Genomic DNA, 14473 nt, shown 5'->3' with positions numbered 1-14473 from the left:
TCATTTTTATGGTCTTTACTAAGAGGGCGTGGCAGACTGGGTAAAAGCAGAGCAGCCTAAAGACACGCCCCAGAGGAGTCTCTGAGCCACACCCTAGAAGATCGCACTAAATTAAAAAAATCCATATCTCTGGAACTGTATGGTGGATTTAAAATAAAAAAGAAAGAATATTTAAGGGATCAACGGGAATAGAATAAAAGCAAAAACTGGACGTTTTAAGCCGGTGACAGGTCCTACAATGCAACATATGGCCAGATTACTACTAGATGTAAGAGGCTGCCCCTCTGTCCCACAAGTGTTTGTACAGTTCCCTTTACAGGTAATAGTGGCTGACTTACGATCATGGGGCCCTTGTTGTTCTCACGGTATTTGTTCTGTAGGAATATGTAAGTGACCAGAGCTCCAAGAGAGTAAAGGAAAGCGAACACTGCGATGGTGACAAAAAACTCAGCAGAGGAGGAATAATCCCCGACCAGGAACACCTTGGTTGTAGCAGTGCCCCGGCATGTTGGAGCTTCAAAGTATTCCTGGTGCAGCCTATAGGAGAGAAAGCGGGTGATGTGGAGCAGATCGGGGGGCACACAAAGGCCCAATAAAAAAGGTACTTTTAATAGACAAACAGTATTACCAAGGGTTTATTCACATGGTGCCATAATATCGAGCTAACCAACACAATTTTTGGAAAGTTTTAAGCCCTATAAATGCAGTGTATTTTTGTGCAAAAATATCTGGTGCAATTGTTGTATTTTTTCTCTATAAGCTTTTATGGGGGGGGTGAAAAAAAAAACAAAAACGTAGTTGTGTTTTTAAGCAAAGAATTAGGCCGTGTGCACACGATGCAGATATCCAGCGGATCCGCAGCGGATTTTACCGCGCAAACGTTGCATATCCGCATTGTGATGTACAGTATAATGTAAATAAATGAAAAAAAAAACGCTGTGCAGACGCTATGGATTTTTCCGCGCGGTTTTCCTGCGGTACAAAATCCGCAGCATGTTACTTGTTTGGGCGGTTTTCCATCTCTCCTGTCTCCAAATCTGCAGGGGGAAAACCGCAGTGGAAAACCGCACAAAAACCGCATTAAAAATGGAAGAAATCCGCAGGAAAAATGCAGGTCACTTGACCTGCGCATTTCTTCAATTCTGCGCGGAAAAATCCGCAGGGCAAAAAAGTATGTGTGCACTCAGCCTTAAAGCTTTTCTGTACTTTAAAAAAAAAAAAAAAATTAAAAAACGCTGGTTCAAATCTGCTTAAATAAAGTATCAGATAAATAGAAAAAAAAGGCATAAAAAAGCAAAAAAAAAAAACGAAAAATTTTATTTTTGTGCATAAAAAAATGCACAAACTAAGTGTGAACAAGCCCTCATAAAAATCAAGAATTAAACTCTAAAAGTTTAAACCATAGTGCACCTTCATTTCTTTGAAGCGGATCCCGATGGAAAATGGTCAAAACTGGGCACTGTCCAATCAAATGGCTGCAAGAAATTTTTCAGAAAAAAAAAATTATGGGAATTTTTTTTAAAGAAAAAAAAAATCCTCAAATTAAAAAAAAACCCAAAAAAAAAACGGAGCGTTTCCTGAAGCGGTTTCCGTTTGAAAATGTGTGTGATATATGAACTATGGGGCTGAGATTTAATAGTATAGGCATTGCTTTGCAGACCAAGCAGTGCACAGCGCCACACCTGCACTTTGGTTGTGTCTGGTATTGCAGCACAGCTGTGGCGAAGTGAATAGAGACCAAGCTGCACTACCAGATGTAACCTGTGCACATGTGTGGCGCCATTTTTCAAATCTTACCCTTGTCACAAAAAGGACTGCAAGTACTACATAAAGAAATGGCTATTTACGCAGTTGTCTCTAATTTTTGCTGTGAGTGAGCTTACATCGCAGAACTACATCACACTCACTTAAAGGGATATTCAAAGTCCACTTTTATATTCCGCTTGCTCTCGGTCTTGTTGACGCAGTCGATGCTCAGTGTGAATTGTCCGGAGTAACTTCCACACGTCGCGAAGGCAAAGATTGAAAATAGCTGTAACAGAAAGGCGGAGACGGTCAGGCCTGGAGCCGCAGCAACAAGGACAATTGTGCAATGAGGATAAAGAAGGAGTTAAAGGGGTTATACAAAATCTGAAGAAAAAAATGGCCGCTTCTAAAACTAGTGCCCCATCTGTTCATAGGTCATGTGTGGAATGGCATTGGACATCCATTGAAGCGACTAGTTGGCGCTGTTCCAAGAAAAAAATACTTTTTTTAAAAAAAAAATCTTGGACACACCTCAAAAGTGACTATTCTTCAGCTAAGACCCCTCAGTAGAAAGAAGGGTTTCACTCAGAATGGGCCAATTTGCTGCACCCTCAATTTTAGCCAGTCCCTAAATATTATTCATCAGTGGTCTAACACCGTTCGACTAGATCCAAACATGAAGGCTCAAAAAATGAAGGTTACTGAGGGGTCCGACCAGAAGGCCAACGATCAGGTGGTAGAGGAAGTTGCTCCATATGGGTGAGCCGCTGTATCGGGAACATATTCATCCCGGCCGCACAGTCCCTGCAGGGGCTATCAGACCACAATCATAGTGGCACAAGACGCCATTATGAAATTGCTATTTATGAAGTTCTCCAATAGAATATTCCACATGGCTCTGCAGCAGTGGGATCTGAATTAGGAGCGGATCTGAAAACGCCTAAACTTGTGTGCCCTCTGCTTGTCCTCTGCAGCTAGGTCACTAGATAGAGCTCATATAGAACCAGCAAATAATGTGCGGAAGGGTAAAGAGCGGCAAACGCAAAATCTGATGGAAATCCACCCCAACCTCAAACAAGATCATTAGGTAACAGAGAGGTTAAGACATTCTATGGCAAAACCTACAGCATGGGGGAATGATGGGTGGCACAGTATGGTGGGCAGCATGGTGTCTCAGTGGGTGGCAGTAAGGTGTATCAATGGCTGTTACATTTTGGCGGGCAGCATGGTGTCTCAGTGGATGGCATAGTTTGGAGGGCAGCATAATTTCACAGTGGGTGGCGTGGTTTGGTGTGCAGCATGGTATATCAGTGAGTAGCAGTTTGATGGCCAGCATGGTGTCTCAGTGCGTGGCATAGTTTGGTGGGCAATATAGTGTCTCAGTGGGTGGCATAGTGTCTCAATGGCTGGCATAGTTTGGTGGACGGCATGGTGTCTCAGTGAGTGGCATAGTTTGGTGGACAGCATGGTGTCTCAGTGGGTGGCATAGTTTGGTGGGCAGCATGGTGTCTCAGTGAGTGGCATAGTTTGGTGGACAGCATGGTGTCTCAGTGGGTGGCATAGTTTGGTGGACAGCATGGTGTCTCAGTGGGTGGCACAGTTTGGTGGACAGCATGGTGTATCAGTGAGTCGCATAGTTTGGTGGACAGCATGTTGTCTCAGTGGGTGGCATAGTTTGGTGGGCAGCATGGTGTCTCTGAGTGGCATAGTTTGGTGGACAGCATGGTGTATCAGTGAGTGGCATAGTTTGGTGGACAGCATGTTGTCTCAGTGGGTGGCATAGTTTGGTGGACAGCCTCATGTCTCAGTGGGTGGCACAGTTTGGTGGACAGCATGGTGTCTCAGTGGTGCATTGTTTGGTGAGCAATATAGTGTCTCAGTGGGCGAGATAGTTTGGTGAGCAGCATAAATTTGTAGGAAGCACAGTGTCTCACTGGGTGGCATGGTTTGGTGGGCAGCATGATGCCTCAGTGGGTGGCATGGTTTGGTGGGCAGCATGATGTCTGAGTGGGTGGCATAGTTTGGTGGGCAGCATTGTCTCTGGGTGGCATGGTTTGGTGGGCAGCATGGTGTATCAGTGAGTGGCATAGTTTGGTGGGCAGCATGGTGTCTCAGTGGGTGGCATAGTTTGGTGGGCAGCATGGTGTCTCAGTGGGTGGCACAGTTTGGTGGACAGCATGGTGTATCAGTGAGTGGCATAGTTTGGTGGACAGCATGGTGTCTCAGTGGGTGGCATAGTTTGGTGGACAGCCTCATGTCTCAGTGGGTGGCACAGTTTGGTGGGCAGCGTGGTTTCTCAGTGGGTGGCACAGTTTGGTGTGCAGCATGGTGTCTCAGTGGTGCATTGCTTTGTGAGCAATATAGTGTCTCAGTGGGCGAGATAGTTTGGTGAGCAGCATAAATTTGTGGGAAGCACAGTGTCTCACTGGGTGGCATGGTTTGGTGGGCCGCATGATGTCTCAGTGGGTGGCATGGTGTCTGAGTGGGTGGCATAGTTTGGTGGGCAGCATTTTGTCTCACTGGGTGGCATGGTTTGGTGGGCAGCATGATGACCCAGTGGGTGGCATGGTTTGGTGGGCAGCATGGTGTCTCAGTGGGTGGCATGGTTTGGTGGGTAGCATGGTGTCTCAGTGGTGCATTGTTTGGTGGGCAATATAGTATCTCAGTGGGTGGCACAGTTTTGTGGGTAGCATGGTGTCTCAGTGGGTGGCACATTTTGGTGAGCAATATAGTGTCTCAGTGGACGGCACAGTTTTGTGGGCAGCTTGGTTTGCAGTGGGTGGCATAAATTTGTGGGCAGCATGGTTTCTCAGTGAGTGGCATGGTTTGATGGGCAGCACAGTGTCTCAGTGGGTGGCACGGTTTGGTGGGCAGCATGAGGTCTCAGTGGGTGGCATGGTTTGGTGGGCAGCATGTTGCATCTGGGTGGCATAATAGTAAGAACCATGGCGTGTCAGAGGGTGGCATAGTTTGGTGGGCAGCATAGTGTCTCAGTGTGTGGTATAGTTTGGTGGGCAGCAAGGTTTGGTGGGCCGCAAGGTGTCTCAGAGGGTGCACAGTGTAATGAGAAATATAGTTTCTCAGTGGGTGACATAAATTGGTGGGCAGCAGTGAGTCTCAGTGGGTATCAGTTCAATGGACCGCACGGTGTATCAGAGGGTGGCCTAGTTTGGTGGGAAGCATGGTGTCTGTGGGTAGAAGTTCAATGGACCGCATGGTGTATCAGTCGGTGGCATAGTTTACTAGGCAACATGGTGCCTCAGGGGATGGCAGTCTTGTGATTATCATGGTGTATCAGAGGGTGGCATAAATTGGTGGGCACCATGGTGTGTTAGTGAGTGGCACAGTTTGGTGGGCAGCTTTATGTCTCAGTGGGTGGCACAGTTTGATGGGCAGCATGGTGTGTCTCAGTGGGTGGCACAGTTTGATGGGCAGCATGGTGTTTCAGTGGGTGGCACAGTTTGATGGGCAGCATGGTGTTTCAGTGGGTGGCACAGTTTGATGGGCAGCATGGTGTCTCAGTGGGTGGCACAGTTTGATGGGCAGCATGGTGTTTCAGTGGGTGGCACAGTTTGATGGGCAGCATGGTGTCTCAGTGGGTGGCACAGTTTGATGGGCAGCATGGTGTCTCAGTGGGTGGCACAGTTTGATGGGCAGCATGGTGTCTCAGTGGGTGGCATAGTTTGGTGGGCAGCCTCATATCTCAGTGGGTGGCACAGTTTGGTGGGCAGCATGGTGTCTCAGTGGGTGGCAGTTTGATGGGCAGCATGGTGTCTCAGTGGGTGGCATAGTTTTGGTGGGCAGCATGGTGTCAGTGGGTGGCATAGTTTGGTGGGCAGCCTCATATCTCAGTGGGTGGCACAGTTTGGTTTCTCAGTGGGTGGCACAGTTTGGTGGGCAGCATGGTGTCTCAGTGGGTGGCAGTTTGATGGGCAGCATGGTGTCTCAGTGGGTGGCATAGTTTTGGTGGGCAGCATGGTGTCTCAGTGGGTGGCATAGTTTGGTGGGCAGCCTCATATCTCAGTGGGTGGCACAGTTTGGTTTCTCAGTGGGTGGCACAGTTTGGTGGGCAGCATGGTGTCTCAGTGGTGTATTGTTTGGTGAGCAATATAGTGTCTCAGTGCGTGAGATAGTTTAGTGAGCAGCATAAATTTGTGGGAAGCACAGTGTCTCACTGAGTGGCATGGTGTCTCAGTGAGTGTCACAGTTTGATGGGCAGCATGGTGTCTCAGTGGGTGGCACATTTTGGTGGGCAACATAGTGTCTCAGTGGGTAGCATAGTTTGGTGAGCAATATAGTGTCTCAGTGGCACAGTTTTGTGGGCAGCATGTTTGCAGTTGGTGGCATAAATTTGTGGGCAGCATGGTTTCTCAGCGAGTGGCATGGTTTGGTGGGCAGCATGTTGCATCTGGGTGGCACAGTTTGGTGAGAACCATGGTGTGTCAGAGGGTGGCATAATTTGGTGGCAGCATAGTGTATCAGTGGGCAGCATAATTTGGTGGGCAGCATTATATCTCATATCTCAGAGGGTGGCATAGTTTGGTGTGCACCATGTTGTCTCATTGGGAAGCAGTTCGATGGTCAGCATGATGTCTCAGTACGTGGCATAGTTTGGTAGGCAGCATGGTGTCTCAGTGGGTGGCATAGTTTTGTGGGCAGCATGGTGTCTCAGTGGGTGGCATAGTTTGGTGGGCAGCAAGGTTTGGTTGGCCGCATGGTGTCTCAGTGGGTAGCAGTATGATAGGCAGCATGGTGTCTCAGTACGTGGCATAGTTTGGTAGGCAGCATGGTGTCTCAGTGGTGGCATAGTTTTGTGGGCAGCATGGTGTCTCAGTGGGTGGCAAAGTTTGGTGGGCAGCAAGGTTTGGTGGGTCGCATGGTGTCTCAGTGGATAGCAGTATGATGGGCAGCATGGTGTCTTAATGGGTGTCACAATTTGGTGGGCAGCAAGGTGTCTCAGTGGGTGGCACAGTTTCATAGGCAGCATGGTGTCTCAGTGGGTAGCAGTGCGATGGACAGCATGGTGTGTCAGTGGGTGGCACAGTTTGGTGTGCAGTATGGTGTCTCAATGGGTAGCAGTTCGATGGACCGCATGGTGTATCAGGGGGTGGCGTAGTTTGGTGGGAAGCATGGTGTCTCAGTGGGTGGCACAGTTTCATAGGCAGCATCATGCCTCAGAGGGTGGCCTAGTTTGGATTTGCAGTATGGTCTTTCAGTGAATATCAGTTCGATGGGCACCATGGTGTATCAGTCGGTGGATAATAAATTGGTGGGCAGCATAGTGTTCCAGTGGATGGCAAAGTTTGGTGGACAGCATGGTGTCTCAGTGGGTAGCAGTTTGATGAACAGCATGGTGTATCAGTGGGTGGCACAGTTTGGTAAGCACCATGGTGTGTCAGTGAGTGGCACGGTTTGGTGGGCAGCATGGTGTCTCAGTGGTGCACTGCTTGGTGAGCTGAATGGTGTCTTACTGGGTGGCACAGTTTGGTGGGCAGGATGGTGTGTCAGTGGATGGCATGGTTTGGGTAGGCAGCATGGTGTGTCAGTGGGTGACAGTTTGGTGGGCAGCATGGTTTGTTAGTGTGTGGCATAGTTTGGGCAGCACCTTGTCTCAATGGATGGCATAGTTTAGTTGGCAGCATGGTGTGTCAGTAGGTGGCACAATTTGGTAGACAGCCTCATGTCTCACTGGGTGGCATAGTTCAGTGGGCAGCATCATGTCTCAGAAGGTGGAACAGTTTGGTGGACAGCATGGTGTGTCAGTGGGTGGCACAGTTTGATGGGCAGCATGATGTCTCATTGGGTGGCATAGTTTGATAGGCAGCATGGTGTCTCAGTGGGTAGCACAGTTTGATGGGCAGCATCATGTCTCAGAAGGTGGAACAGTTTGACGGGAGCATGGTGTCTCAGTGGATGGCATAGTTTGGTCGGTAGCATGGTGTGTTAGTGGTGCATTGTTTGGTGGGCAGCATGGTGTCTTAGTGGGTGGGAAGCATGATGTCTTCATAGGTGGCATAGCTTGGTGGGCAGCATGGTGTATCAGTGGGTGGCATAAAATGTCAGTGGGCACTACATGAATGCTGGATAATAAAATTCAGAAATTATAACTAATAGAGAAACATATGAGGCTTTGTATGTAGATTTGTTATCAGGGAGAAAATATGTCTTGTTCTTCTCCTGCCAAACATTAAGATGATAGGAAGTGGGTGGCACATACGATTTCTTGAGGAGCTCTCACAGTTGGCAGGTGATGCCAACAATCCCATCTTGTGCCGGTTTCTCTGCCGCAATCTGCTGCCAAGAAACATCCTAGTACCCAAATGTGTGATCGGCATATGTGGGGTTAAAACTCCGATAATGCACTTGTGGCCCTTCACCCTGTACTACAGAAGAGCACGCAGGAGGGGGCAGGTGGCGGTGTACAGCGGGCAGACGGGGCTGGATTTATGCTGCCGATAATCCTCAGAAGGATTGTGACCTCCCGCATCTCCGCAGAGACTGATGAGTATTTATAGAGCATCGGCCATAGCAAAAAGAAAAGAGGATTACAGTGTAACCTGGGGTGTGAGAATGCACAAGTGCCAATGCTGTCGGCCAGAGCAGAGGCAAGACACAAAGGGGCATGACACGGACGGGAGGACAAGACATGGACGGATGGGGGGGCGGCCATGACATAGACGGGGGGAATTTGGCGGCCAAGACATGGACTGGGGGGGGCGAGACATGCATGGACGGGGGGGGCAAGACCCTAACAGAGAGAATACAGAACAGTGTGGGCACAGGTGAAGGAGAACGGCGCTGAAGCGGCATCTGCACCACTGCCAGCCTCACTGTGCCACGCAGCCCATGTGGTGTGAAATTTAGGGGGCAAGTGCACCACAGGCCTGTCAGTGGGGTCTTTTTTCATGAACTTAAAAAGTGCAGTAAAGTTCTCTGATTCCATGTCAAATGCCAGATTATGGTATATTCTGGATTACTGGGAAAGATTAAAAGGGGGTTGTCTCATTCACTACATTTATCACCTCCAAAAAGTGAGAAATGTATATGATCACTGGAGGTCCGACTGTTGGGAACTCTACAGATCGTGAGATCGGGGGTCCCCTTTGTAAGTGGGCATGCTCAACAGCTGCTCCATTGAAGTGAACGGAACGGTGATGACGCATGTTCCATTCACACAGAAGCCTTTGGGGACTTGCTCATATCCCCAGGGATCACACATTTATCACCTATCCTGCGAATGGAAACTGTATCGCCTTTCTGCCAGGTGTGAACAATCTCTGGATTACCAGTTGCCAGATTAAAGGACATTTACAGACTCAGTGATAATTTATGCGCAGGAAAGGGGTGGTCCGGCCTCGCAGTTACCCAGCGGGACTATTGGGACACATTCCCCAAGAGGGACACATTCCAGTCCTGAATATTTATAAACCGTTCCGGGGAATAAGTTCTCTGTCTTTCTCATTATTTATTTATGACCCAGATGAACAAGGTTTTCTCACCGCCTGTCACGCAAAGGCATCTACATGGGTATCCTGGACACCACACACCCCGTATAGCTGTATGGAAGATGATGGCGGTATAAAGAAAAAAAAAAAAAACTTGCAACGCAAGGACAAGATACAAGGTCATAAACACACAAAAAAGACAAAGAATATAGAGAATTACTCACCCATTCCAGAACTTTAATGAATCCCAAAGGCTCCTTCACTACACGAAACTGCCCCCCTGCCACCAGCTGTGGGTACATAACAGGTACATTAGTGTGCCGCTATCCAAGGTGCTGAAGGGCCACTTCCCCAGCTGCATTCCCTGCACCTCGCGCACCGTCTCTGCACATATGAGAATGTATACCGCCACTCACTCACAGCACAGATCATGATCGCGGCTCCTTCTAGCTGCCATTTTTTTTTTAAGAGGTTGCAAAGAACATAATAGATTAGGGCAAGATCTATGGCGCCAAATAATGTGATTTTAGCTAAAGAGCAGGAACCTTTACCAGACTTCTATACGGAAACCAAAAGGACTACAACTCTCACTGGACACCAAATACACTCAGCCGCATCTAATTTTGTGGGGTTGTCTAGCAATTGCGGACATTTCTATTTTGATTTTCTTTACTTAAAAAGGATGTACTGTGAGCTAAAAAAATTATTTTTGCAATTGGGTGTCATTAATAATGTTGCCTTTGTGCTGCACTACGTATGGCTGGATGTAGAATGAGTCAACGGAGGGTCTGTCAGTGAGCTGGTTCTGAGAGTCTCTAGCTCTTTTAACTCTCCTTTTTGGAGCTCCTCTCAATTGATTTAGGACCACACAGACCACATCAAAGTTACATGTCCTGGGAAACAAAAAAAACCTGTAAAAACTGCAATTGCATTTTTTGTTCACTTTTAGTAAACACTAAATCACTGCACCCCAATAACACCCGCAGCCCCCCACCCTTACAAGACCGGCAATTTGGAGCCGTTCTGACCCAATGTGGAGGCGGCATCACTACAGAAAGGGTGGGAGACGCCACTGAAGATCTTACAGCTGCGGCTCTCCAGCTGTCGCTAAACTACAACCCCCAGCATTCCGTAGATCAGTTGTTTCCAGCTCTCTAGCTTTTGTAAAACTACAATTCCCAGAATGCCATAGCAGCTGCAATTTTGCACCAGCTGGAGAGCCATCACTTGGACACAACTTGTTACTCCTGTTTCACACTTCCGTTTTTGTGTCCGCAAAACGGATCCGTTTCCGTTTTTTTGACGGAAACTGATGCAAACGGATCCGTTTTTAAAAAACGGATCCGTTTTTTTGACGGATCCGCGGTAACCACTAATGGAAGTCTATGGGACAAAAAAACGGATCCTGCAAAAAAATGGCGGATCCGTTTTTTTACGGAAACCAACGGATTTTGACGGATTTGAAAAAACGGAAGTGTGAAACAGGCCTTATCTAAAGCACTTTCTTATGTCAGGGCATGATGAGAGTTGTAGTTGGTGGAAGTGCCACAGCTTGGTGTTAACTGATCTATAGCAACATCTACTGCTATGGACATGCTGGGAGTTGTAGTTCTGCACTAGCTAGAGAGCCCCATGGCTTAGATACAACTGATCTATAGAATCTCCTGCTGTTGGGGCATGCTGGGAGTTGTAGTTCTGCACTAGCTAAAGAGCCTTGGCTTATATACAACTGATCTATAGCATTTTTCAGCTGTTGCTGCTTGCTGGGAGTTGTAGTTCTGCACTAACTAGAGAGCCATGGCTTAGATACAACTGATCTATAGCATTTTCTGCTGTTGGGGCATGCTGGGAGTTGTAGTTCTGCACTAGCTAAAGAGCCTTGGCTTATATACAACTGATCTATAGCATTTTTCAGCTGTTGCTGCATGCTGGGAGTTGTAGTCCTGCACTAGCTAGAGAGCCTTGGCTTAGATACAACTGATCTATAGAAATTTCCGCTGTGGTGGAATGCTGGGAGTCATAGTTCTGCACTAACTGGAGAGACAGCAGTTAGCTACAACTGATATATAGAATTTTTCTGCAGTTGCTGCATGCTGGAAGTTGTAGTTCTGCACTAACTAGAGAGCCATGGCTTAGATACAACTGATTTATTGCATTTTCTGCTGTTGGGGCATGCTGAGAGTTGTAGTTCTGCACTAACTGGAGAGACAGCACTTAGCTACACCTGATCTATAGCATTTTATGGTGTCTGGGCATGCAGGGAGTTGCAGTTCTGCATTAATTGGAGAGCCACCACTTAGATACAACTGATCTGTAGAATCGTCTGCTTGTCTGAGAGTTGTAGTTCTACAATATTTGGAGACTTCTGACCTTTAGCATTTCCAATCTGGGTTGGGCCAGATTCCAAGACCACCACATAATTTAGACATTCTGCTTCCGCTCCAGCAAACATCACCCGCCCTCCCTCTGTATCCCGAACACTCGGCCCTACAGAACAAGCATTTCTCACCTACTGTGTCCCCCCATTTCCTTGTAGATTGTAAGCTTGCGAGCAGGGACCTCACTCCTAATGTCACTGTTTGAATTGTCTTAACTTGTATTGAATTTATTGTCTGTACATGTCCCCGCTTAATTGTAAAGTGCTGCGGAATATGTTGGCGCTATATAAATAAAAATTATTATTATTATTATAAGGAGCCCCCTGACTGACCCACATAAAAGAGAACCCTAACCGGAGCACAACTCCCATATGGAAGTCATCCATGTGACCTCTCTGAAGACCCCGGGGTGGTCCCATCAGGCACACACCCTACAAATAGCCCACTCACAACCTTATAATGGCGCCAGCAGAAAACTAGCATTAATAAACCCGATTTCTATTGATCACCAGAGAAGTCGTGCCCCTGCGAGGACGGAGACCAGAACCCCACATTCAGGGGGGTCATTTTTACCTAAATTTGCACATTTGATAACGATATAAATCTCCTTATTTGGTTACCTTTTTATTTGCATTACTTCTTTTTCTTTTATTTCTTGAGTCTTTTTGGTTCTTAGATCCGACTTATCCCTCGCACCCCGAAATATTAGCCGGCCCTAAATCCCCCCATCAGGTCGTTAACCTTCAATACTTCGTCCTTGGGGTCTAATAGGCGAGAGTGGCGTGTAATCTCCGGTGTCCGCCATGATGACCCGCACACGTCCTGTCACCCTGGCCCCCGCATCACCAATAAACACGTACTGGGAACCACGGTCGCTGACTCGTAGCCCATCCCCCATATTATTATCCCACAGCCATTCTCCGCACTGGATACGGCGTATACCTCTGTGCACACGTATGTGCATGCAGTGTAAGGGCACCCATGGGGGCACAGGCAGCCCACCCACACCTATAGGGGCATTCACACCTAGATGCGATCCGGCTCCTCACCTCTCTCCTCCCTACCATTTTCCTTCTCCCCACACCCTCCCTTTCCTCCATGATCTCAATGACATCCCCACTCCTTTCTCCATGCACACCATCCATGCATCTAGCAGCATCTCTCCGCTTGTGAAGCAGCTGCGCCCCCCATTGCATCCCCCCAAACCCAGCTCTCACCTGGTTGACCACGTCCATGTCTGCAGGATGCTGGTGAATCGCGGCAGCGCGGAGGGGGGAGTGCGCTATATCGCTAAGAGCCTGACAGCAGCGGCGGCTAGGGAGAGCGCGCTGCACGGAACAGCTGTCAGAAGGGCGGCCAATAGAAAGCGAGGCTGTGATGACGCGATGACGTCAGCAGTCTCCATCTTCATTGAGGGCAGCCTTAGAAGGCAATTGGCCTCTGCCCACAAGTCTGTCATTATTGGGCCGCGTGGCCCCTGTGTGTAGTCGGGACGTGTCCTGTCTGTCCTCACTGCCCTGTTATATCACTGCACGTTTTATACCAGCAGAACACAAGCCATTGTATGGTGGGCACAGTGTGGTGTATGGAGGCTGTATTTCTGGCTGGATAAGAGATGCATAGAAATAGAGACGAGAGCTACAATAGAAGATCCACAGAAAGAGATTACCTAGATATTAGACACGTTAGATTAATATGAGGATATATTAGGTAGATATGGAAAGATGATAGAGGGTAGATATTAGAGCGATGTTAAATATGAGATATATATTAGATATTTTAGAGATAAGTATATAGATGTGAGCTACAGAGATATACATACAGTAGGTAGCTATTACTCAGATATGAGGGACAGAATAGATGGCTATGAGAATGATCACTATAACATGGACTGATCATAGAACGATAGATACAAAGATCAGATAGACAGAAGTGATAGAGATACTGGATACCGGCTGATGGAGGGTTTATTTTGTTTTGGGAATAAAGGAAGGAAATGGAAGGAAATGGACGGAAGTGAAGGAAAGGGAAGGAAGGAAATGGAGGGAAAGAAAGGGAAGGAAGGAAATGGACGGAAAGAAAGGGAAGGAAGGAAATGGACGGAAAGAAAGGGAAGGAAGGAAATGGACGGAAGTGAAGGAAATGGAAGGGAAGGGAGAAAGGAAATGGAAGGGAGGAAGGGAAGGAAATGGATGGAAAGAAAGGGAAGGAAGTGAAGGAAATGGAAGGGAAGGAAGAAAGGAAATGGAAGGGAGGAAGGGAAGGGAAGGAAGTGAAGGAAATGGAAGGGAAGGAAGAAAGGAAATGGAAGGGAGGAAGGGAAGGAAATGGATGGAAATAGGAAGGAAATGGAAGGGGAAAGAAGGAAGTAAATGACAGCACCAGTTACATATATATGTGAGCAAATGTGGGTGCAAAGCTTCCCAGCCAGAGGCCTAACCTGAATTAAAAAAACAAAAATTGGAAGCAGCCCTCCACAAATAGTGAAAATTATAGGATTTTAATGGCCCATCTGGCTACATTTCGGTTCATAGTGTGAACCTTTCTAAAGCTTGAGAAAGGTTCACACTATGAACGAAAATGTTATAATTTAGGCTATTTTTGGAGGCCTGCTGCCATTTTTTTGTTTCTAGTAGATAGCTAGATAGATAATGGATAGATAGAATAGATAGGTAATAAATAGATAACATATAGATAAATATACAGATAAGTAATAAATGATATAGATATATAATAGATTATAATAGGTAGGTAGATAGGATACGGGATAGATATAGAGCTAGATAGATATGGGATAGATAGATGTTAGATGATAGATGATATAGATGTTAGATAATAGACGATAGATAATATATAGATAGCTAAATTATAGACAGATCATTGATATGAGGGATAACTATGGAT

At 47.1% G+C, this 14473-nt stretch overlaps 1 protein-coding gene across 1 annotated transcript in view; it reads right to left on the bottom strand.

Annotated features, from left to right (window-relative positions):
- The window catches only part of SYP (synaptophysin), a 33485-nt gene extending 19391 nt beyond the window's left edge, over nucleotides 1–14094 (bottom strand). The window contains exons 1-4 of the mRNA XM_073590969.1: nucleotides 12787–14094; nucleotides 9416–9481; nucleotides 1908–2032; nucleotides 339–537 (exon numbers count right to left, since the gene is read on the bottom strand). Of these exons, the coding sequence (XP_073447070.1) occupies nucleotides 339–537; nucleotides 1908–2032; nucleotides 9416–9481; nucleotides 12787–12804 (408 nt within the window). The 5' untranslated portion in view covers nucleotides 12805–14094. The remainder of the gene's footprint in view (nucleotides 1–338; nucleotides 538–1907; nucleotides 2033–9415; nucleotides 9482–12786) is intronic.
- Between the last annotated feature and the right edge of the window lie 379 nt (nucleotides 14095–14473).

This window comes from Dendrobates tinctorius, unplaced genomic scaffold (assembly GCF_039654945.1).
Source record: "Dendrobates tinctorius isolate UK_male_01 unplaced genomic scaffold, ASM3965494v1 ptg000120l, whole genome shotgun sequence".
In the NCBI taxonomy this organism is placed as follows: Eukaryota; Metazoa; Chordata; class Amphibia; order Anura; family Dendrobatidae; genus Dendrobates; species Dendrobates tinctorius.
Note: the sequence above shows the minus strand (reverse complement) of the source record. Positions and strands in the feature narration are given on the sequence as shown.